This window comes from Euwallacea similis, chromosome 14 (assembly GCF_039881205.1).
Source record: "Euwallacea similis isolate ESF13 chromosome 14, ESF131.1, whole genome shotgun sequence".
Lineage (NCBI taxonomy): Eukaryota > Metazoa > Arthropoda > Insecta > Coleoptera > Curculionidae > Euwallacea > Euwallacea similis.
The window spans coordinates 728,024-750,645 of record NC_089622.1 but is presented as its reverse complement, the minus strand read 5'-3'; the positions used below and the strand labels follow the sequence as shown (position 1 = coordinate 750,645).

General features: G+C 34.8%; 4 protein-coding genes across 4 annotated transcripts; 2 read left to right on the top strand and 2 right to left on the bottom strand.

Annotated features, from left to right (window-relative positions):
- Window positions 1-29: 29 nt before the first annotated feature.
- l(3)07882 (Nucleolar protein 14 homolog l(3)07882) lies at window positions 30-3,546 on the bottom strand. The gene is made up of 6 exons (XM_066397353.1): window positions 2,947-3,546; window positions 2,262-2,635; window positions 1,174-2,190; window positions 443-933; window positions 237-392; window positions 30-177 (listed from the first exon to the last, which is right to left on the bottom strand). Exons 1-6 carry the CDS (start codon window positions 3,470-3,472, stop codon window positions 78-80), a joined length of 2,664 nt encoding a protein of 887 aa, XP_066253450.1. The 5' UTR covers window positions 3,473-3,546; the 3' UTR covers window positions 30-77.
- Window positions 3,547-3,986: 440 nt separating this feature from the next.
- On the top strand, window positions 3,987-5,036 carry LOC136413383 (2-aminoethanethiol dioxygenase). Its single transcript, XM_066396912.1, has one exon. It carries the CDS (start codon window positions 4,189-4,191, stop codon window positions 4,942-4,944), a length of 756 nt encoding a protein of 251 aa, XP_066253009.1. The 5' UTR covers window positions 3,987-4,188; the 3' UTR covers window positions 4,945-5,036.
- A 796-nt stretch (window positions 5,037-5,832) lies between these two features.
- LOC136413381 (E3 ubiquitin-protein ligase MARCHF5) lies at window positions 5,833-7,711 on the bottom strand. The gene is made up of 4 exons (XM_066396910.1): window positions 7,339-7,711; window positions 7,035-7,280; window positions 6,708-6,895; window positions 5,833-6,437 (listed from the first exon to the last, which is right to left on the bottom strand). The coding sequence occupies exons 1-4, from the start codon at window positions 7,501-7,503 to the stop codon at window positions 6,107-6,109; spliced, it is 930 nt and encodes a 309-aa protein (XP_066253007.1). The 5' UTR covers window positions 7,504-7,711; the 3' UTR covers window positions 5,833-6,106.
- Window positions 7,712-7,977: 266 nt separating this feature from the next.
- On the top strand, window positions 7,978-9,430 carry Prx6a (Peroxiredoxin 6a). Its single transcript, XM_066396915.1, has 4 exons — window positions 7,978-8,239; window positions 8,301-8,675; window positions 8,872-8,944; window positions 9,079-9,430. The coding sequence occupies exons 1-4, from the start codon at window positions 8,154-8,156 to the stop codon at window positions 9,205-9,207; spliced, it is 663 nt and encodes a 220-aa protein (XP_066253012.1). The 5' UTR covers window positions 7,978-8,153; the 3' UTR covers window positions 9,208-9,430.
- The last annotated feature ends 13,192 nt before the right edge of the window (window positions 9,431-22,622 follow it).

Genomic DNA, 22,622 nt, shown 5'->3' with positions numbered 1-22,622 from the left:
ACAGGAAGAGTTTCAAAGTCAAATGCGCATTTAACAAAAGAATAAATACTTTATTAAACCTAAAATTTTACGAAACGTTATTTACGTTTCTTCTTCCTATCCAAAGCATTAAGTTCGCTCTGTTGACTGGCAGCTTCGGCATAAATTTTATTAACTTTCTCCATTCTTTCTTTGTCACTATAAAAGAAATCACAAAAATATTAGCGAAACTTTCAAGCTATTTTAAAACAACTTACCTCTGAATCCTTTGATTGATTTTCACCCTACCCAAGAACGCCTTATCTCGTCTAATTTCCCTAAGAGCCCCCTTGGTCTCCTTCTTCAATTTATGTATGAGCTTATCCCTTTCGGCTTTTTCTCTAGACTGAACTTTGCGACGTTTGCCATCAAATCTAGAAACACCCATATAACACAAAACAATTTAAACCATTTAAACACTCACATTTCAACTATTTTCGGCTCATACAACCTCAAAGCCTTGGGCTTCTTTTCTGCTATAGTAAGATAAATTAATTTCCTAGAAGATTTCCACTTCTTCAGAAGATCACAGACACCCTTGAATTCTTTCTGCACATCACCAGGATATAAATCCACAGGAATTAGATTCAGAAATACTTCAATATCAGTGAAAATCTCTACACAACTAGGGAGATTTTTCAGATTTTCTTGGAATTCTTTTAGTAGTTTTAAAGCCAAGTGCAGGGTTGAAACCTTGAAGTGTTCTGTTAGTTCTGATTTTAATAAATGGGAAAAACTGTATTTTCTGGGGATTTTTTTCTCATACTTTTTTGTTAAAACCAAGTGTGAATTTAACGGTTTGAATGGGGGTACGACTTTTATCAGCTGGACGCTCGATTTTGGAATGCACATGTGAAAAATTCCCGATAGAAAATTAATGGCAGCTGGCAGATATCTGTTCGACAAGGAAGTGTACTGAAAGAAAAATAAGTTGTTAAAATTTTTTCTGTAAAAAAAGCTACTAAAAGGAGTAAAATTGCCTGTTCAGATTTTATTAAGTTAAGTAGATGATTGAAAATCGTCTCGTTTTCAAAGTTATTTATCAAAATATCTGATCATTTGCACTTGAGTTAAAACATAAACCTACTACATAAAGTCACTACTCACCATTACAAAAGGTACACTTTTGCTTATAGTACAGTGGGTCTTACTTACCTCTAAAACCAATGTGCAAATGAACAATCCATAGGAAATATCCTGTGCAGTCCTAACTCTGCAACTGGTCAGCATTTGTTCCATGAAAACAAAGCAAGGAGTCACCACTTGATGCCTGAAATCTGACGTTGAGAACAAAATACTGACAAGCTTAAGGAAAACTGGCACTTCTATTCCTGGATATTTCTTTTTCCGCTTCCTGAACTCCTGATGCTTTTCTTTAATGACTTCCACTATTGAATTATGAGTATTTTCTTTATTCAGTTGTGCAAGTTCAAAAATGGATGCCATAAGGGTTGACAAGGTATGAAAATTTGTTAACAGATTTTCGGAGTTATCTTCGTCTGTAAATAGGTCATTGATGTACTGCAAAATATAGGCAAAAAGCAGTCCTAATCCATCTTTGTTTCCTTCTGAAAGGCTTGGGTGATTGCACTTAATCATTCTTTCAAGAATAATTTTCTGATGAGTTGATGACTGGTCCTGGAAAACGTCGATAAAGCTTTCATATGATTCTGGCAATTTAAATGTGAATGGTAACTCATTTTCTGCTATTTGTAATTTTTTCTTCTCACTCTCAGTAAGATTCAGCTTTCTTGATTCACTTTGAGTGCTTTTCCCTTTTTTTGATAGAGGTTCTTCTGATTTATTCTTAAGTTTTCTTTTCTTACTATCTAAATGAGTATCTAAGACTTTAGTTTCTACATCTGATTCATCACTCATACTATCATCATTTTTTAAGTCAGCTAAGGAGTCCTCAGAATTAGATTCCTCATCTTCTTCTTCCTGAGTGTCCGAACTTTCATCATTTTGATCAGAATCAAGATTTAAATTACTGCTTTCCTTGAACTTAATTTGATCTGCACTATCCTTATCAACCCCTATAAGTTTCCCATTCAGTTCAGCCTGAACAAGAACATTAGATTGGCCATGTTCATCATAAGTTAACACATCTCCTTCTTCATCTGATTCCAACACAAAGTCATCATCTAAGTCATCTGCGCTTCTATGATTTGGCTGAAAATACAAATAAAATTTACTGCTGGAGAAAAATGTAAAGAAGACAGTTTGTGTTGAAAGAAAGTTACCTTTTGAGAATTATTGTCAACAAACCCACTCATTCTTTCCAACCTCTCCTTCTCCAATTTCTCAAGTTTCTCTTTTTCTTCTTTTGCAATTTCATCTTCAGTTTTTAACTTGTCAGACACAGTACCTTTGGCTTCAAACTTCAACTCTCTCATTACTTTATCGTAGTCATCCAATGTAGGTTTCTCTTTAGGCTCTGTATTATCAGTTTTTTTGGATTTACTGACCAATTGCACTAAATCTTTCCATTCTGTATCTAATTTCTCAGTTAACTCTAAAGTAGCTTCTTTAATTTTTTGTTTCTCTGCTTTGCGCTTTTTGGATTCTTCTATTAGTTGCTCTATTAACTGTTTATGGGTCTTTGCACCCTCTTGTCCTAAATTTTACAACTAACAGTAAATAACACTTTAAGAGGCTTAACATAGGTAGGTAGTTTTACTAGGTAGGAACAATAGACTGTCCAAATGTATAAAATGATAAAAGAAAATGGATAGTATCTTCAGTATCAGGATAATAGGTCATTCATTTACTTTCACTATAATTCCCTTTTTTATTGGTAGTTTTTCTTCAATCTTGTACTCTCTGAATAATAAATATTTTAAAAATTTAAATGACAATTTTAAAGTCAAAGTTTATTACAAGCCTTTTAAGTTTTTGTGGCCCTAAAACTTCACAACAAAACCATACCTGTATTACTCAACACTCCCCCTCCAAAATGTACACCCTCCACAAAACTTGAGCCCAGTTTTCCACTATTGTTCTCATCATCACTCTCCCCATCCTCAGATTGAGGATCCTCAAACTTCTCAATTTCACTCAAAGTTTGCCCTCTGTGAGTCAAAACCTCATCATCAGCCAAATTAAAAATGCTTTTCCTGTTGTGTGCCTTAGCTCTGAGGGCGGCAAATCTGGCCATGATTTTATCTTCTTCAGGCACTTGACCCTTCTCCCCTATGCGCCTATCAACAAATTTATTGGTTTTGTGCTGCAATTTGTATTCGTTTAATAGTGTATGTTTTCGCTTCTGGATGGCTTTTGCTCTGGAAATTCCAGGCAGGCCTTTGTCATTTTTCTGCTTCTTTCCCAGAACTCGCATTTTTTCTTTGTTTATGTGAACTTCGAAGGGATTTAAGGTCTTTTTGGCACGTTTATCTTGACGCGTTTTGTGGACCTGGTCCGCAGACACACGTTTGCGATTCTTTACTTTGGCCATATTTACGATGAAACTGACTTATTTACACTTCTAGATCAACAGGACTACAAGATATGTTAAAATTAGTCTTTTTTATAATGCATTTATATTAAACTATTAAGTTTTTCAGTTTAAAAAATATCGAACGGTGTAAACTTGTGAGAAAGCATGGAAAAACTAGGTTAGGTTAACTAAGCTAAGACGTCGAATGCTGAAAAAACTTGTCAACCACATGACCATATAGATCTAGAAGATTGGAATGTAGTAACATTGTTACTACATGTTTTGGTGGTTCAGTCGTTTTGCATATCTGTAAAAGGTACCGCAGGGCTTCGTTGTGGTCCCTCCGCTACTTATGATCTATGTGAATACTTTGGTAAAATTCAAAATATTCGACGTAACCGCACCTTTCTCAAAAATTTGCGACGTTGCTGCACTTGGAAGCGCAAATACAGTGTTGCCAATTAAAATTCATGTATCTGTTAAATTCGTCATAGACTTTGGTTTGTCGTCTACCCCTCTCACCGGATGATAAGTGTCCATTTAAGTTGACACATCAAATTCTCAACATAACAAAAACAAACTAATAATTAGATCTTAATTGGCAAATTAAATGGCCAAACATCTGTATCTAAAATATTTATTGTAAAAATGTTTACTTCTATCTAAACACACCGTTTTAAATTTCTCCCTAACATTCTACTATTAATTCTATTCATTCGACACAAATTTAAAAAATGTCTAAATCAAACCATATCATCAACGTCCTCAAACAGGCAATCGTAACATTCACTACCAAAAAACAGAAGCCCGAATCATTTCCTGCCAATTTAGAAGCGTTAATTTCACTCCTCAACAATACCACTAGTGAGCATGTAAATTTCCCAAGCCAGTTCATGAATCCCCAGTTGTGGGAACATCCTGACAAGGCCCCTGTAAGTTGCATAGAAATCTTCGAAGATGACCATGTGACTATGGGCATTTTCGTTCTGAAACCAAACGGCAAGTTGCCTCTGCATAATCATCCGCAAATGCATGGATTGATTAAAGTTATTGCTGGAAAAGTGAAGATAGTGAGTTATTCCATAAACACTGAAAAAACCAAAGATGTAGACCAGAAGAGCTTTCAAGACAGCAAAGCTCCAATGCCATTTAAAGCCAGGCCTGGCAGATGTGGGATTGTTACTGCAGAGTTGAATGATATAACTGTCGTAGGTCCTAATAGCCCCACATGTGTACTAGATCCAGATATCAAGAATCTACATGAAATTGAGAGTTTGGATGGACCTGCAGCTTTCTTGGATATCTTAGCCCCTCCCTATGATTACCCTTTGCCAGGATATGAAACTAGAAAATGTTCCTATTATACTAAGTTAAGTCAAGTTGCCCAAAATATCTTTCGGTTGCAAGAAATCAGATCACCAAGCTGGTACTGGACTGATTCTCATCCTTACACTGGACCTGACATATATGAGGCAAATCTGACCCCTTAAATAGATACTTAAGGTTTACTTTGTAATTAAATTACAATGTTCTATGTTGCATTTTTATATTTTTGATGTAAATATAGTTTGGCGTACTGAAATGTGATGGATATGAAATAGTGATATTCATGTTTTGTGATGTGCTCAATGAGTAGGTTAAGAGTCTCTGCAGGCTAGTGGTTTTTTATAGGCTAACAGTTTAGATGATTGCTTAATTAGCACCAAGACATGAGTGTGCACACTCATAGAGTCTAAATCAGCCACTAAATGCATGCAGATGATTACGCACCTCAATTCTGACAAAAACTGTTGGCCGACAACACATCGCTAATTTCTGGGGACCTTAAGCACATTAACATATGTTGAAGCTACATTTGCTGATGCCTAGAATGTTATATTAATATTATACAAGATGTTTTTTTAACATGAACTATAGGGATGTCAGTACAATGTATTTCACTGTTGTTTTCCAACAAGACATATGCAAAATTACCTAACAGGTATTTATATATGAAAATGATTTAAGCATTTTGCATCTGACATTATGCATTGAGTTGTGACACGTAAAAATGCAGACTTTCACCAAAAAGGTTATAGTCTGCATTTAAAAAAAATTAAATTTCCTTTTATGCACCTTAGGATCAAATAGGGAGGTTTCTAGTATGGTTTCAATGGAATTTCTTTTAAACGTTTCTGACGCAACCCAATAGGTAATGCTTGATAAAAAAATATCACTTGATCCACATTCATAATGACCTGAGCATTAAAATTCCTATAGCTCATTAAAAAAATCTTGTACGTAGTATGTAAGAATAAATTATGTTTCACAAAAAAAAAGTGAAGAACTTGTTTTGTTTTTCAACACTTAAAAATAAACTAGAATTGAAACCCCTAATCGCAAATATAAACTTCATATTTTATTAAATAAATGTAAACAAGTGAATATTCGATTGCAGGAAACAACAACCTCCCAACAACATACAAAAACAGCACTTGTAACATAACTATACGTTCCAATCTCATGTTATTTATATCCAGGTATTAATAAGCAAAGTGCATGGTCCCAAACAACACATTGTTTTAATAAAAACTTCTTAAATGTTAATTTTATCAATGAAGATGTGTTCAATGGGACAAATCATCAACAGGTAAGAAAAAAGGTCCGCCAAGATTAATCATCTTGTGTCCTATTATGTCTCACATAAGCCGATATATTGGATTCTGTATAATCCAAAATTCTTCGCTGACATTGTCTGATGTAGTTCTGTTGTTTGTGATAAATTTTCAAACAGCCTTTTACAGCTATAAACGCTAAGCCGCCTAATACTGTGCGATGAAAATTTGATTTTACCGAATCAAATAGAAGTTTCCCGAAAAACGTTGATATGGTGGGCATTAGCAGCGCTCCACATAAAACTCGTGTAGCGGAGATTGGACTAGTAAGCGGAGGAAGATCGTTTTCTGTTGAAGACTCAGTCCTAGTACTTGTTGCTATATCAATCCTGAAAAAAGTACACTCAATCAGGTACTAAGACACAGAATGTAGAATGGAAATCTAATCTTAAAGTAAACCACTCTACTTTGTCTGAAATTTGTGCTTCTCTCCTCTAAACTAGGTTGACTCAAGAAAATAATATAAAATGCAAAACTTTTACTACTATTTATTATTACTAAGTGGGCCACACTGTAGAAGCAACCAATATAAAATGCAATGACATTAAAAATATTATTTTTTTTTTTACAGAGAATGAAAAAAACAGGTCAGTTCTTACCTAAATGGAGGGATTCTTCTGATAATAGGAATCTTATTTATATTCTTTCGCATAAAGCTGAGTACAGCATCTTCCCACCTAATGAGTTTGCCTAAGAGAAGGGAAATTGGAATAGCTGGAAGCCCTATAAGCAAAATTAATGGGTCTGCTTGTTCCATTATTGCCAATCCTTCTTTTTGCCCTATAACCTACAATAAAGTGATTCAAGCAAAAATATCCAAAAATTGGTAAGAACATTCAAAATTTAATTACTTTTATTAATGTCTGAAAATTACTTTCAAATGTTTAATTTAATTTTTTTTTATATATAAATATTGCATCATAAACCTGCATAACTGTGATGGCACCATAGGTAACTGCACACCAATACACAGCCCCAACAACAATCCCTGCAGCCATGAAGGGACACCCTTTATATATGAAACTATCGACTGTATCTAAAATAAGGACCAACACACCCATATTGGGAAACACTATAATGTATTCAGTCTGACATTGCGGGCATGTAACTTTGCTCATATTGCCTCCTTTTTGTTTCTCATCTACCCATCTCTGAAGACACGTTTGGTGAACCTACAAATGAATAATTCTGTGATATTTTTTGCCAAGAATTTTTGTATAAATATTGTACCCATTTGGTGGTGCCTTTGCAGTTGCAGGGCTGAACCCACGATGCATGGCGGTCTTCTTCTTCTGAAGCAAAGCATACCCAACAATATCTTCCAGATTCCTTGGTCGTACTGGAGGTCCCTTTGGGGCCTTCTTGAGATGTACTTTGACTAGCATCCGTACTCATGATTGACGCTTATTTCATAACAACTAATTTAGCATCAAATAATGAAATTAAACTTTACGTACATGAATTTATATGGAATTTTAATATTTAAGTGACATTTTTGGTCAATTTATTAAAATGTTTCTATTTTTCACGAAACACTTAAAGACGTCAAACAACTTTTTTTTATTTATATTCAGGTGAAAGTCCTATAAAAACAATGGAATATATTGCTAATGCAACATGGGAAAATGATCGTTGGAACCTGGGAGATCAGATGCAAAAAATATTTCTGCGCATGCGACGAATTTAAATTTCTGCATTGCCGATGTGCAAAAATTTACTTCAATAAACAATTGTATTTATTAATTTCTTAGAGATTTCTTTAATTTTTCATTTTAGAATTAGCCCTAGCATGCCATATTTAATCAAATTCCATCGTTTGGCTGAACAATGCTAATGTGAAGAGATTCTATCTAGTCCCAAACACCTAGACAAGTTTTAACATAACCTAAGATACCGGAGCGGCATTAGCGGCAAGCCGTTTATTATTTATCTCAAAATCTTCTTTACTTAGCTTAGTATTTTCTTTAACCTTTAAATAACTTTGTCAAAGCTCCTCTTACAACTCAATATTTCTGTCATAATTTAAACTTTTTACTTTTCGCAACATGGTAAATCTAGGAGACATATTTCCGAACCTCTTTGTGAAAACAACAGTTGGTGACATGTATTTACATGACTGGTTTGAGAATTCGTATGTGAAGGCCCCAGCAAAGTACCCATTATCCACATCCATTAAGTATTGCGTGTTTTAGATGGGGCATACTGTTCTCACATCCTGCAGACTTTACCCCTGTATGCACCACTGAACTAGCCAGGGTAGTAGAGCTTAAAGATGAGTTTGCAAAACGTAACTGCAAGGTAATCGCGTTATCTTGCGACTCAGTCGAATCTCATATCAAATGGATAAGAGACATCAATATGTATGCCAAAGTAGATGAAGCAGAATTTCCATTTCCCATTATTGCTGATCCAGATCGAGATATTGCTTTAGAATTGAATATGCTTGATCCAGATGAAAAAGATGCTGCAGGAGTGGTTTTGACAGCAAGAGCAGTTTTTATTGTGGATCCTAAGAAGAAAATGAGGTTGTCGATATTGTATCCTGCCACAACTGGAAGGAATTTTGAGTAAGAGGTTTTAGATATAATTGGATAGTACTGAAAGGAAACCAAGCAATTTTTGCATACTTTTACAGTAATCAATATTATATATTTCAAGTACTGAGGCTCTTTATTATGGGAAGGTTTTTGCTATTTTGATAAAGAAAAAATTCTGATTTTTTTAAATAGATGACAAGACTTTTCAAACATTATTTACTTGCAGCGAAGTTCTAAGAGTTTTGGATTCCCTGCAGCTTTGTGACAAACATAAAGTGGCCACCCCTGTTGACTGGAAAGTGAGTGTTGGTGTCTAATCTGAGGAAACATGTTTTTGTTATTACTTACTATGACTTGTGTGTTAAAAAATTTTTATATGCACCTGTATATTTTATTCTATTCTAAAAATTGATCTTTTACTCATTTATTTTAGAAAGGAGATGAAGTCATGGTCCAACCTTCAGTTTCTGATGAAGATTGCAAGAAATTATTCCCGGCAATAAGAGTTGAATGCCTGCCTTCTAGGAAACAATATATTAGAAAGACTGTTATTGAAAATTAAATTATTCATTTCTGGTTAATTTAAATTCACTACTTATTTTTTTAACTATATGTTCTCTAATATAAGTTGATATTGACTGACTCCTCTGAATTTTCCTGAATTTCACTTTGTTCAAATTTATATCTAAGTTCTAAGATAGTTTGATATGTGTAAGTAATAGAAAACACTTATTCTTAATACTGTTGACGAGAATTAAAATGGAATAAATTTCCATTCTTTTTTTCACAGTGTACAGTTCTCCTTTACCCTCTCTTCCTAAATCCTTTGCGGGTTCATTTTGTTTGAGATGGTATTTAGATTTGGCACTGACTTTGATACTGAAAGATAAATACCAATGAGTTTAATCGTCTTATTTATATACGTTGTCCCACGTTCACGTCCACCGATGCAGATGTGAATGTGAAGCTGGACTGTCGTTAAGGGTACACCAATTATATTTTTTTATGGCGTTGATGCTCATAACAAATTGTAACTTGGCATCGTGCTCCAATGAGATTATTATCAAATTAAGAGCTAAATTTTTGATTTAGGTAAACAGCCCAACGCCAAATCCAATCTCAAGAATACGAACTAAGCTGTGGCAAGAATGCAGCGCCGATATTCGAACTGCCATCGAAGCCAAATCCAAATCCTAAGTTGAGTTACAAATCCGGCTTAAAAATCACGACAATATGACGGTACCATTGTCTTGGTATCAAAGCAACTGCATTGCCTATTATACTCGCATGTCTTAATTACACCAATAGCAGCGTAGAAAGGATGTCGAGGTTACTTTCTATAGGTAAGGTGTAACAAATATGCAGAGATTTCGTTCCATGATTATTACTTTGGTTCATAATAGTTGTCAAAATATTATACTAAGCCGAATTCCGGTTTTTTACGTAGAAAAGGTTAATGCTGTTAATTAAAAAAAACCAAATTGTTGTGAAATATGCGCGCGCGTTTTCAACTTTCAGGAATTGAAGTGAAATGGGAGGTATCGAGTGGACACTGACGCTTTCATTCAATGTGAAGCGAAATGATTGGGGGTTGTGAGGTAGGTTCATTTGCATTAATGTAAAGTTTCCTCTTGCATAATTAGTTGTTGTATAAATTACCTTTGCTTTCAACAGATATTACTTGCTATGGGCCAATATTTACAAGATTTAAGTATTTTTAGTAACACCTATATGTTTTTCCAATTTGCCAAGAAAATCTTTAATTGAACAAGATTTATTTTCATCGAGAGTGTTGGAGTAAAAATTCCACAATGAAAATTTTGTAATTGTTACTACTTATTCGTTATACAGACAATAATAAAAAAATACAAAGTATAAAATAGTACATGGCCCAAAAAAATACAACACCCTGTATATGGCTATTGACGATTTTGACCTTTTGTTATAGAGGGTCTTAAATAAGATATGCGTACGAAATTTCAAAAGGTTAACTCAAGGCATACGTGAGAGGAACGCAAATTATGAAAAGAAATATGAAACCTGTATATCGAAAGTGTGGGTGTTTAACTATGGGTCTAATGGAATGTTTTATTATTTTTAAGAGTACCATTGCCCCCTGAAATATCTGCCTGATGATATGCTACACCCTGTATAATTAGTATTTAAAAGTTAGTAAAATAAAAAAATAGCCATAGACCTTTTCTAAGGCCCGATACTTCTCTCAGAAATATGTACATTAAATTGACTTTTGATTGAGCGAATCGATTGATTTTATTTTATCACTAACATTTTTTTAGATCTGGAAAAAGATATAGGGTGACCCAATAAAAAAACGAGTATAACTTTGCCAGTAAATTCTGATGGTCGAAGGAAAATCGGAAACTTTATAGCGAATTATTTATTATTTTGTACATTGAAAAGTGAAACCACAATTAGGTAACATCATGTCGCATGGCAATACTCTTATTACTATATAAAACATGCCATATAATTGGATAATTGAGAAATAAATAATGATGGAACTAAGAAACTTTAAAGTGGCTTGCACCACATGCAAATCTCGCTTCTAATTACATTCTGCCCTAGTTTTTTCCTGAAACATAACTGACTATTCAAACACATCAGTTAACAAAGATAGAGCAAAATTGTCATTACCACGCTTTAACGTGATTATTAATCATCGCAAGTGTTTTTCACACACAGCATGATCTAATTAGTGTGTAATTTTCTTAAGACAGCTGTGGTCTGGTTGTTAAATAATCGCATATTAACAATCAAGTGGCGGAAAGTAAAAGTGTATCGATGTTGAGAGAACAATGGGACGGCGATTTCTGCACAGTCACAGCATCACCTACACAACAAGTAGTCATGATCGTGAATATGGACCGCGGCATGCGGTAATGCGAGATAAAGTGGAAGTTTAAAGGTTTTTGATTTGTCGGAATTTTACGTATCTTTAGATAGTAAATTTTGACCAGTGTTAAAGAGCTTAAGGACATATTTTTTGCGATTATTGACTCAGGAAGCTTCGGCATTTTTAAGCTCTTCGGCCCTGGTTAACTAGAAATTTTGGGGATTTTGATTATGACCTTGAGGGGAACCTTTTCAGATTTTTTGAGTGCCCTTAAGGGAGTATTTTTCATCATTTTTCAGTAGACTGGACTCATCTGGGAAGAAGGATTCGATATTGCTTGGACTGCCTCTAGATAGGGAGCCTTGGGAATTTTGACTAGCCCGCGGGGAAAACTATCAAAATTCTTTACTGCTCAAAGGCAAATATTTTTTGGACTACTTAGCCAACTAGATTGGCTTAAAAGGGGGTTTCACTCAGCGGGACTGTATCCAAAATTGGACTAAATTTCACGATTTTTGAATACTTGCTTTTAAGAGGAAGGGTTTTTTTTAGCAAACCGGGCTGACCTTAAAGAAAATCAAACCAAAGCAGAGGTTTTCTTTTCTGCATATTTGAGCGTTTAGACGGTAACGTGAAAGAGTAACATTCTAACATAAATCAGAAACTACTAATGCAAATGTATTCGAAACATAGATATGCGGTAAATAAACCATATTTGGGTTGCTACGCTTTGCTCACAGCGAAGGTGAATTGTTTAGCACAGAAAATTTGAACATAAATGATTTTTGATCAGACCTTAGAGGCTTCGTAGCATTTCAGATAAGACCACTTATATCTTAAAAAATTATAACTACATAAATATGTTACATTTCGAAAGTGCATTTGTTCGGACACCCAGTAAAACCTATTTCGACCTCATTTGGCAACCCATGAAACCACTAAATCGACCAACTGATAAGTCAATACCATTAATATGGTAACTGTTCAAGGTTCAAGGGAAACGTGGACTTGTGTTTGGTGTACGTGTACTTAAACTTTTTTGATGATTGCATTTGTCCCCATTTTTTCAAAAATCAATTAATTCATTTTCTGCTTTTGATGAATTATACCGTACCGCTGTAAATCGAAAGGAAAAAACCGTCTCAGCAGAAAACATACGTAAATGTAGGAAAGACTTTCATTGGAACCAGTATTCAATGGGTTCTTAACCTTTTACTAATGTACCTGTCCTGCAGTCAAAATTCCTTGCGGCAAACCTGGGTTGCTAGGTGTAACTGGTCCACCATTTACATAATAGGTTACGTGTAATAAGAGGAAAATGCTGAAGCTCGCTTGCTGAAATCGTTCAGAGGGAATAACTGATATTAAACTGACTCATGTTCACTAATATAGGATGTAACATATAATCATGGGGATATTTCAGGGGGCGATAGCCGCTTAAAAGTTTCTTGGTTCCAGCATTATTTATTTCTCAATTATCCAATTATATGGCATGTTTTATATGGTAAGAAGAGTATTACCATACGAAGTGGTGTTACCTAATTGTGGTTTCACTTTTCAATGTATAAAATAATAAATAATTCGCTGTAAATTACCGAAGTTTCAGATTTTCCTCCGATCAAAATTTCCTGACAAAATCACACTCGTTTTTTTATTGGGCCACCCTATATCTTTTTACAGACCTTTTTTTCCAAGTTAAAAAAATGTTAGTTAGAAAACAAAATCGATCAATTCGTTCAATCAATCAATCAAAAGTCAATTTAATGTACATATTTCTGAAAAAAGTATCGGACCCTAGAAAAGGTCTACGGCTATTTTTTAAATTTTACTAACTTTTAAATACTAAATATACAGGATCTAGTATATGATCATAGAGGTATTTCAGGGGACGATAGTACTTTGAAAAATAATTTAAAAAATGCTAACAGACCCCAAAGTCAAAAACCCACCCTTTTCAATATACAAAGGAGCAAAGTTTCACAGTGTTTTTCATATTTTACGTTTTTCTTAGGTATATCTTGAGTTGAACTTTTGAAATTTCGTACGCATATTTTATTTAAGACCCTCTACAACAAAATGTCAAAATTTTTGGTAGCCACATACAGAGTGTTACGTTTTTTTGAATCATGCACAATTTTACGCTCAGTAGCTTTTTTTGGAATACCCTATCTGAATTCTGATACCAAATTTAAATTCCTTCTTAAATTCCTCAGCTTTTTGGTCTCTTGCATTATTTTTGTATCTTTCACCGTTTTCGTAGAATTTGCAAAAATATCTAGTGATGCAAATTAAGAACATAAAGGAGGTAATAAAAAAATAATCGTCCGGCTCAGATATCAACTGCCTGAAGCAATTCGTAACATTTAATCAAATTTCTTAAAATAAAAATAAATCTAAACGACAACAAAATTATAAAAACTATTGAAAACGCCCCCGCAAAAGATGAGAAAAAATGGGAAACTGCCACTCAGTATCGAAAGTGGCGCGTTTGCGACCATGGGTCTATTAACATTTTTTATTATTTTGCAGAGTACTATCCCTGAAATATCTCCATGACGATGTGTTACATCCTGTATAGAAATATCAGATATTGACTCTTCAACATCTTTACGAAGTTTGGTACCATCCGTCCGAGTCTTCCGCCAAGCGCAACCTATTATGATAGATATAAATGATGTAAGTAGCACGCGAAAGCTTAATTACCGGTCAACATTACATATATTTACAATGTAACAATGTCGCATAAAAATCACTTTAGCATTGGTGGAAAGTTGCAATTTTCTTGGAAAAGTTTGTCTTTGCAATTGTCGATAAATGCGACCTTGTCCCTTTTGGCGGAATGCTGCTACAGGAGGAATACTGTGTGAAGAGTGAATGCTTCACAAATTTATCATATAACGATACTGAAGCTCAAACAATAATTATTATATACAGACAGGGAATTATGTAATTTTCCAATATAGTGAATAACAACTTCGCTATATCGTCGCAATTATATCTCCTCTCTCTTTGGATCTTTTTACGAGGGTCGTATCAAATCAAGCGTTAAAGAAATTGACCACACATCATTTCCAACAAAAATAATGCGCAATAATCCAGCTAATTGTATACAGAGCCAACTGTAACAAACAGTAATTTCCTGCTCAGTGGAATAAACCTCTTAAAGCAATGCATTTACTTGGTCTTTTTGCATTCCCTCGTACATGCACAAACAAGACATAATTACACGATTCCGAAAAGTGGGTTAAAAATTACGTAAAGTCCAAGTGTAATGAAAATTCCACTTTCTCCATGTCTTTGGGGCACAAGTTGCCTCCATCTCACCTGACCGAAGTACGAAAGTTATCTCATATACCGAGCGATTGTTATGCTGAGATGCGACATTGGGAAATATGCGACACCTGATCATAACGTAGGAAATAGAATTATTATCGTTACGTAAAAAGGTGCGCTTTCGTAGTTCGGAGATAAGAGTCATGGTTTGCGTAATGAGCAGGAAATATGTGTTTTAATTAGAAGGACCTGCAGAAATATGTCTGTGTTGGGTAATTATTTAGGGAAAAATTTGTATTGCATGCGCGATACACCTCCTGAATATAGCTCATCGTGTGCAGGGTGTCGCACCCTCGGCTCTCAACATGGGGATCTCGGAAACCACAAGAGGTTTCCTTTTGTTGATCAGAACCCAGGTTGAGTCAGCGCCGGCCCATCCCATAGGTGGTCGTACTAATGCCATAAAAATAACATAACAATAAAGAAACATTGTTAAGGATGATTATATCCTTTGTTAAATAGGTCTTTGTCCCCGAATATGGGATGTCGGGATCAGTACGTCGACCGAGACAAAATCGAATGCTTACACCTAATCATCAATACACTGGCATATTTCACCTTGGACTTAATAGAAATTGAATTTGTTATGCAAAAATAATTACATATTTTTCTGAAAATATGTTATTAAGGCAGGATATTTAATGCTGTTCTTGCTTTAATGAGCTCACTCCTGCCATTACCTGAAAATTGACTATTCTGTTCATATCATAATCAGTTTATAATTGAAAAATTATTCACGTGTGTGCCAAACGTATAAAATTTTTATATTTTGCAGACAAAAAATAAATGTACGAATTTTAGCTCAGATGCGCTAATTACTTAAAATTGTGAACATTTAAAATTAATTTTGAAAATTTAGCTTTGAGGTATGAGGAGTGTAATTGCTCTGTTTGCACTAACTCGACAGATAATGCTTCACGGAATAGGTTTTAATGGATTTAACATTTACAATAAATAAATAAAAAGTTGATTAAAATAACACTAAAAGCGTTAACTGAGTGCAGCATTAAAGCAGTGCTTCTCAAGAGCGGGACAAACAATGAAAAAAAAATTTATGTAAATGAAAATGAATGATAATGCAAATTCTTAAAAATATGTCCGAACTCTGGCCCTGAAGTCACTTGTTGAATACGTCGAGTTAACACGTCGCAAGCTAAGAGCGACTTTTCTCTTAAAATTCAAATCCCCTGTGCGAAAAAACATCTGTTGCTGTTGTTTTCCAAATTGTTTCTAAATTTACGATTTTAAGCAAAGAGAGGAACATTTTTTCTTTTGAATATCTCGAATCCTTCAAAAGGGGTTCAGAAAAACGCTTTTGAAACCTAAAAGTAAGGAGAAGGGAATAAAATCGGCTTATTAAGCGCAATTCTTCCTTCGACAGAACCTCTATCATGTGAACCTCTATCCAATACCTGCTGTGCAAAATAGCCTAAAATTTAGTCAAGATTTTGGGGATATAAATTCTTTTCCTGTAACATTCCACAACTGGTCCTATTACCCATGCTCAGCTCGGAATTCTTCATCGTCTTTTAAGCCAACTTGTACAGAAAATCGATTTGTTGCCCATAAAGTAATGGACTTATGGAACGTTACACTGTGTGTGTAAACTATTTACTGACGTATAAGTAGGTAACAAAACTTTGATCATCGTAACGAATTCGACATGGTAACTGAACAATTATCATAAACTACTTTAAAATTTCATGGTTTAGGAGGATTTTTATGTGTGGTTGGGTTTGTTTTTCCGCGACCAAAATGTACTTACAACTTTAGTTTTCATATACTTTACTTTGTTCTTGATGATTCATTTCCTTTAAAAAAGTAAAAAAGTTAATGTCAATTTGCATAGCAAATATTTGAAAATTAGTTTCTAAGCAAACTTCGTATGTGGATGATAATCTTTGGACAAGGAAAATAAAGAACACTTTTGTGTAATTATTTCAAGTAAATGATCAGCAAACCATAGTTAAAAAAAATAAAGATTTAAAATTTTAGACAATTAATACGCCGCACTATTTCACATCCTCGAATTTTATGGCTCTTTTCCATGATAAGGCTGATTTTGCCAAACTATGACTGTTATTTGTATAGATTAAATATGTGTCGAAACCTTGAAGGCGAATAAATTTTCTTCAACAGCTGTAAAAATTATTCATTAATCAGTCATTTTTGCCGATATAAGTCCATATACCAGCAGCAGAAAATCTGGCTGCCCAGAGGACAGCTGCTATCACTGCGATGGTGGTACTTTCTGATAAATGGTCGTTTGGAGAAGCCTAAAATCGAGGGACTCGACAGCTGAATGGTGGAGTGAGGAGTAAAAAGGGTCCCTAGGACATTTTCTTTAAACTGGGTGGAATCTTCCTAAGACGCCCAGCCTAGTCGTCTCCATTAATGTAGGATTTATCTCCGACGCTGCATCATCCCCTCCATCTATATCGCTGTATCATCCCCTCAACCAACATTCGCTCCTCCTCATTCCTAAACCTGAAGCTATTCTGGGGATGTGACGTCTGGATCAGTAGTGTGTGGCATGTTGTGATCCCTACGCGAGGTTGTTCCTGCCTTCTTTCTTCTTCCCTTTTATGGCGGCAGTGATGAACTTTTCGTATACAGGGTGTTTTTTAAGAAAGGGTTCGGGAATGAAGAACGTGATTCCTTAGACTATTCTAAGAAAAAAAGTTCCTATGAACATGGGTCCGTAAACGCACCGTTTTCGAGATACAGGGTGTCAAAAAAAGAATACCGATGTTGCCGTCTTTGTTGTTGTTGTTGTTATTGCTTTCTGTTCATGGAAATGTAACGTTGTATATGTTATTTAGTAGTTAGTTTACCGGTTACTACCAGTGTAACAACCGGTAAACAAGTGGTATATTCAAGGTCAATTAATAACATGGATGAACTAGAGCAGCGAATAGAAAATGAGTTCCATGCAATTAAACAAAATTCAAGGTTGTTTGAAAAAATAAGAGCTTATTTTCGGCGAAGATGTGAATTCTGTGTACAAACTACAGATGGACGTGTAGAACATCTTTAAGTAAAAAAAAAAGTTAAAACTGTTTTTGACCGTGTTTTTTTGACTTCCTGTATCTCGAAAACGGTGCGTTTGCGGGTTGTTAATAGGAGCTTTCTCCTTAGAATGGGCCGAGGAATCACACTCTTCATTCCTTAATCCTTTTTTTTTAAACACCCTGTATATTCCACCTTTTTTCCACCTTCATGTTATCTGGATTAAGTGGTTAATTTTCGCCTATGCCGATTTCTACCAAGGTTTTATATCTTGGAAAAGGGGGGCAATTGAAAGCCTCAATCACAGGGCTTTGCCGCCGCCCCCCCCCCCTTTCTATTCCCATAGTACCACTGGTAATCTTCGTTGTTAACTTGTGCGAATAACGAAGTTTGCTGCATTCTGAACCATTCTACGACGATCTAGGAAATCTGGTTACGAACTTCCTAGTAAACCGTCCTTGCCCTGCGTGCAATACCTCATAGTCTTTTAATAGATTTGTTGCAATAGTTGCAGATCAACGTTTCCTCTGAGGAAATACTTCAATCGAAAAAATTAGTCGCTAAGAAAACGGAAAGTACGAAATATGCAATAATTCGATGCAATTCCTGATAATTTACATTATTAACTCATACATAACAGTAATTCTAAGTAAGTATAATGCAATACGGCTAAACGTAGCAGAAATTTAGTTCGTAATATGCAACAATTAAGCATTTATCTCTCTGCTATGTCTGTATGTATGTGGGGCAATCATTCAAATGTCCACACTTTATTCTGTGCTTTTTACATGCACAAAAATCGTCAATAAAACTCAGCACGAAAGAACCCAAATCGTCCTTGAGTGATTGTTAGGTGTGGTTAGTTGTGTGGTTGCGAATGGTACTATCTAAGTACCTTTTGGTATATTTAACGCCTTCAAGGTTAATTTTTTCACAGAGCCACCGCTCATTCCATTCCCATTTAATCGTCGATAAGACTTAGCTACCATTCACGCTCCACAAATTAGACATTTTTAGATTTTTTTTTTTTTAATAGCAATTTGTTTTCATGTCCGCTTTTTTCGGCGATGGTGTTCCGCCTCGTGCAACTCAAAACCAAAATTGGTCAAGTTATCGCTTTTTCCGAGCATTTTCGGATCTGTGGAAAAGGTCTTAGTCATCTCCTAGGCCATGTTTCAAATTAATGGTAAAAATAAGTTTCTTTCACGAGGTCTATTGGAGTAAAATATTTACTGATCACTAACAAATAACCGGAAAATCTACAAATAACTTGATTTTGGATGGAATTATGTGTGTTTGCATGCTAATTGCTATCATTGGAACTGTTGACGTCAAAACTGTAGCTCTAATTTGATTTGAATTCTTTAGAAAAGGACATCAATTTTCAGTAGATTTTTAACTGATTAAATGACCTATTTAAATTGACAAACGATGTTCGGAGATTTTTCAGTCGAGTTTTTAATTCGCAGATATCGTTGTGACTATTTTTCATCACGAAATGTGATTTTCTGCGGAAAAATTACGTCACAATCATTATTGTTATAACACTTAGTTACACCACCTCTTTGTTGGTAGGTGGGCCAAAACCATAACAATTTTCAAACAGTTTAAGTATCATCATCGACCGATTAAAATTTAACACAAAGGTCGTCTATTGTAACAATGTAACTAAACGTTACAGTTGCAAGGTTTTTTTAGATTTCGTAACATGTACAGACTGCAACAATTTTCTTGATATATAAATGTATAATTTCGATTTAATATTCCAAAATCGTCTCACGACGAAATTGCTTAAACGTCGTTATTTTATTATATGTCATGGTTAGATGGCCGGTTGAAATTAGATAGGAGAGAAAATAGCATGATTGGCTTTTTTTGAATCGATTGTTTAGTCGATAATAATCGACTTTGTTATGGGTTTTTTGAAGATTTTCTTTCGACAGTTTCTGCCCTAATTATCAAGGATTTCAGACTTTTTTTAATTTAATTATATACACCAAAAAAACACAACACCCCGTATATGGCTACCACCGATCTTGTCGTTCTGTTGTAGGGGGTCTTAAAGAAAAGACGTATGGGAGATTTCAAAAATTTAACTCAAAGCTTACGTGAAAAAAGCGCCAAATATGAGAAATAATATGAAACATTGCAACCCTGTATATCGAAAATGATGTGTTTGTGATCATGGGTCTATTAGCATTTTTTATTATTTTACACAATACTATCGCTCCCTGAAATGTCTCCATTGCACGTTATGCCCTATATATTTTTTAATATAATTAATTTAATTATACAGGGTGTTTCAAAACGTATATTCGCAAATGAATGGTGTAATTCCTTGGCTCATTGTAAGAGAAAAAATGTTATTAACGTGGATCTGCAAACGCACCGTATTCGAGATACAGGGTATTAAAAACGAAGTTTTTTTTCAATTTTTTTCATACGATATCTTAGGAACCGTTTGAGGTACGGAACTCAGCTTTTGAACACATATTATCATTAATATTAGCTACTTTGCGCTAAATCAACTTTTTTCTTACAATAAGCCAAGGAATGACACTCTTTATTTGCAGACACATATTTTGAAACATTCTGTATATTTTATAGATTGACTTTAACTTTTAAATATATTAAACGCATGAAAACCCACAAGAGATGCACGAAGACGAGATTCGCCTCAAAAGAATCCGGAATTGAAATATTAAAATTAATATTTCCAGTAGTTGATTTAATTTTATAGTCACCTTACTTTCAGTCTAATGTAATGTACCTACATTTCACAAATTCCTTAGTCACAAATAAGAAATTGTATTTGGGTAATCCTATGGGGTAGCTCAGATGTGGATATATGAAAATAGCAATAGGGACACTTGATATTCTAAGGGAACAAGAGCACCATGTGGGTTACTGGATAAGAATAAGGCACAAATTTTATTTATTTTTTCAGAACCCTCTATATATTTTTGCGTATTTCAATTCCGCGTAACCGCCATAAGTTTCAAACTAAATCAACTAGATATTAAGCAAAACCGACGTGCTAAAAGCTAAAGGTGCCCTTAAGACTTCTATGGGAGACAAAAGTCATTACGTCATGCAGGATACTTTCTACAGGTCCTTCAGCCAGAAGACCTAAACACGACATCAGTTTAAGAGGTGGTCATATTCGCGAAGAATCTGAACATATTAAGGAGGTGACCAGTAAGGCGCAGGAGACGCCTTGCTTGACATAGAGTTACACAATAGATTTCAGGTGCAGTGCAGGACTCTTACCAATTTACCCAATTCAATTATGTATTGGGTTTCTATGCTTCATGATTAGGTCAATTTCACTTCCGTGAGATTTGATCTGGTCATCTTTTGCCAGTATTTCTCCATGGCATATAAATATCTATCTGTAATTCGAAATCCTATTCGTTATTTGATCAGGTGACCAATTTTCGAACATAATCGCAATTCATTTAATACGAGGTGTTTCAAAAATAGGTAGAATATTTTTATTAGCACTCAGGCCAGAATAACAGTAATTTAAAATCTGCATAGCGATTCTCCAGAGTTTACTCACTTTTGCATAAAACCACTTACTTCCATCGTCATTCCACGAAGACACCGTACTACCATCCAATTAGCATTAATTTAGTGAATTTGTTGTGAAATTATACGTTGCTATTTCGTATTGTTGGCGTCCAAGCCTTGAGATATGCGTGCGTGTTGTAACGCTTTTTATACACATTCATTACTTACTTATAAGTGGCCACCGTCATATACAGTGTGACATATAAAGGAGGCATCATGTGAGATTTTTTTTTTTCGAAAAAAGGAAAACTTGGAAATTGGCATTTAGACAGACATGAGAACTTAAGAAACGTGGTTTTTCCAAATTTTGAGAAGTAACTGAAAATTTTGAGTTTTATGCTCCAATATAAACGCTGTAAGACAATATTTTTTCAAGGATCCAGGACCTCAATCCTCCAAGAAGGCACATTACAAATTTCGAAAATTTGCTGAAATTTCACGAAGAAAGGGGAGGGGCGTTCTCAGCTTTCGGTTCTCAGTTCAAAATTCAGCTCCTCATTTTTGCGCTCTTCCCACTATGAGAAGATTCAGGAGTTTTTATTTCCCTAAACAATGGTGCGATCAAGCTTTAGTAGTGCGAAAAGCAAACGGTATCAACTAAAAACAGCAGAATCTATAACATCACAAAAATCTATTATTTAAACTCTATACCTAGACGAAAACTTTCCACATCATTCCGCTTTCACATAGGAAGTTTCAACAATATTCTCTCTTCGGTGACATACCATCAAGCTTTCAAGACTAGAAATTCCAAAAATTAGTTCATGAAAACCCAACAAAAAGAAGTTTCTGCAAATTTTCTTGAGCCAGGGCATTTTCCTCGATCTATTATTTGAGACATTCTGCATATTATTGAGTATTACGAATGTATCACCTCCTCAAGTATCAATTAACGATCAATCTAGGGGAAAGCTTTGAGTTTGGCACAGTTGGACTCGCTGACTTCGCAAGCTTCTGGACGATCCCAAATCTTCTTCCCCGATTTTATGGAACTCTCACAACTGCAAATTCTTTAGCTAACCTTCATCTAAATCCAACGTTTTGCTTTTAAGCTTTAATGAATATTAGCACATTTAAATCAGGAAATGGCACCAAAAATTGAATATCTATAGGAGATTCTCTCAAGGGGTCGAAACCCTTAAAGTGTCCATTGATTTCCTGTCTCACATTCCTCGTTTGATCCGTCCTAGTTCACTTCATGAAATTTC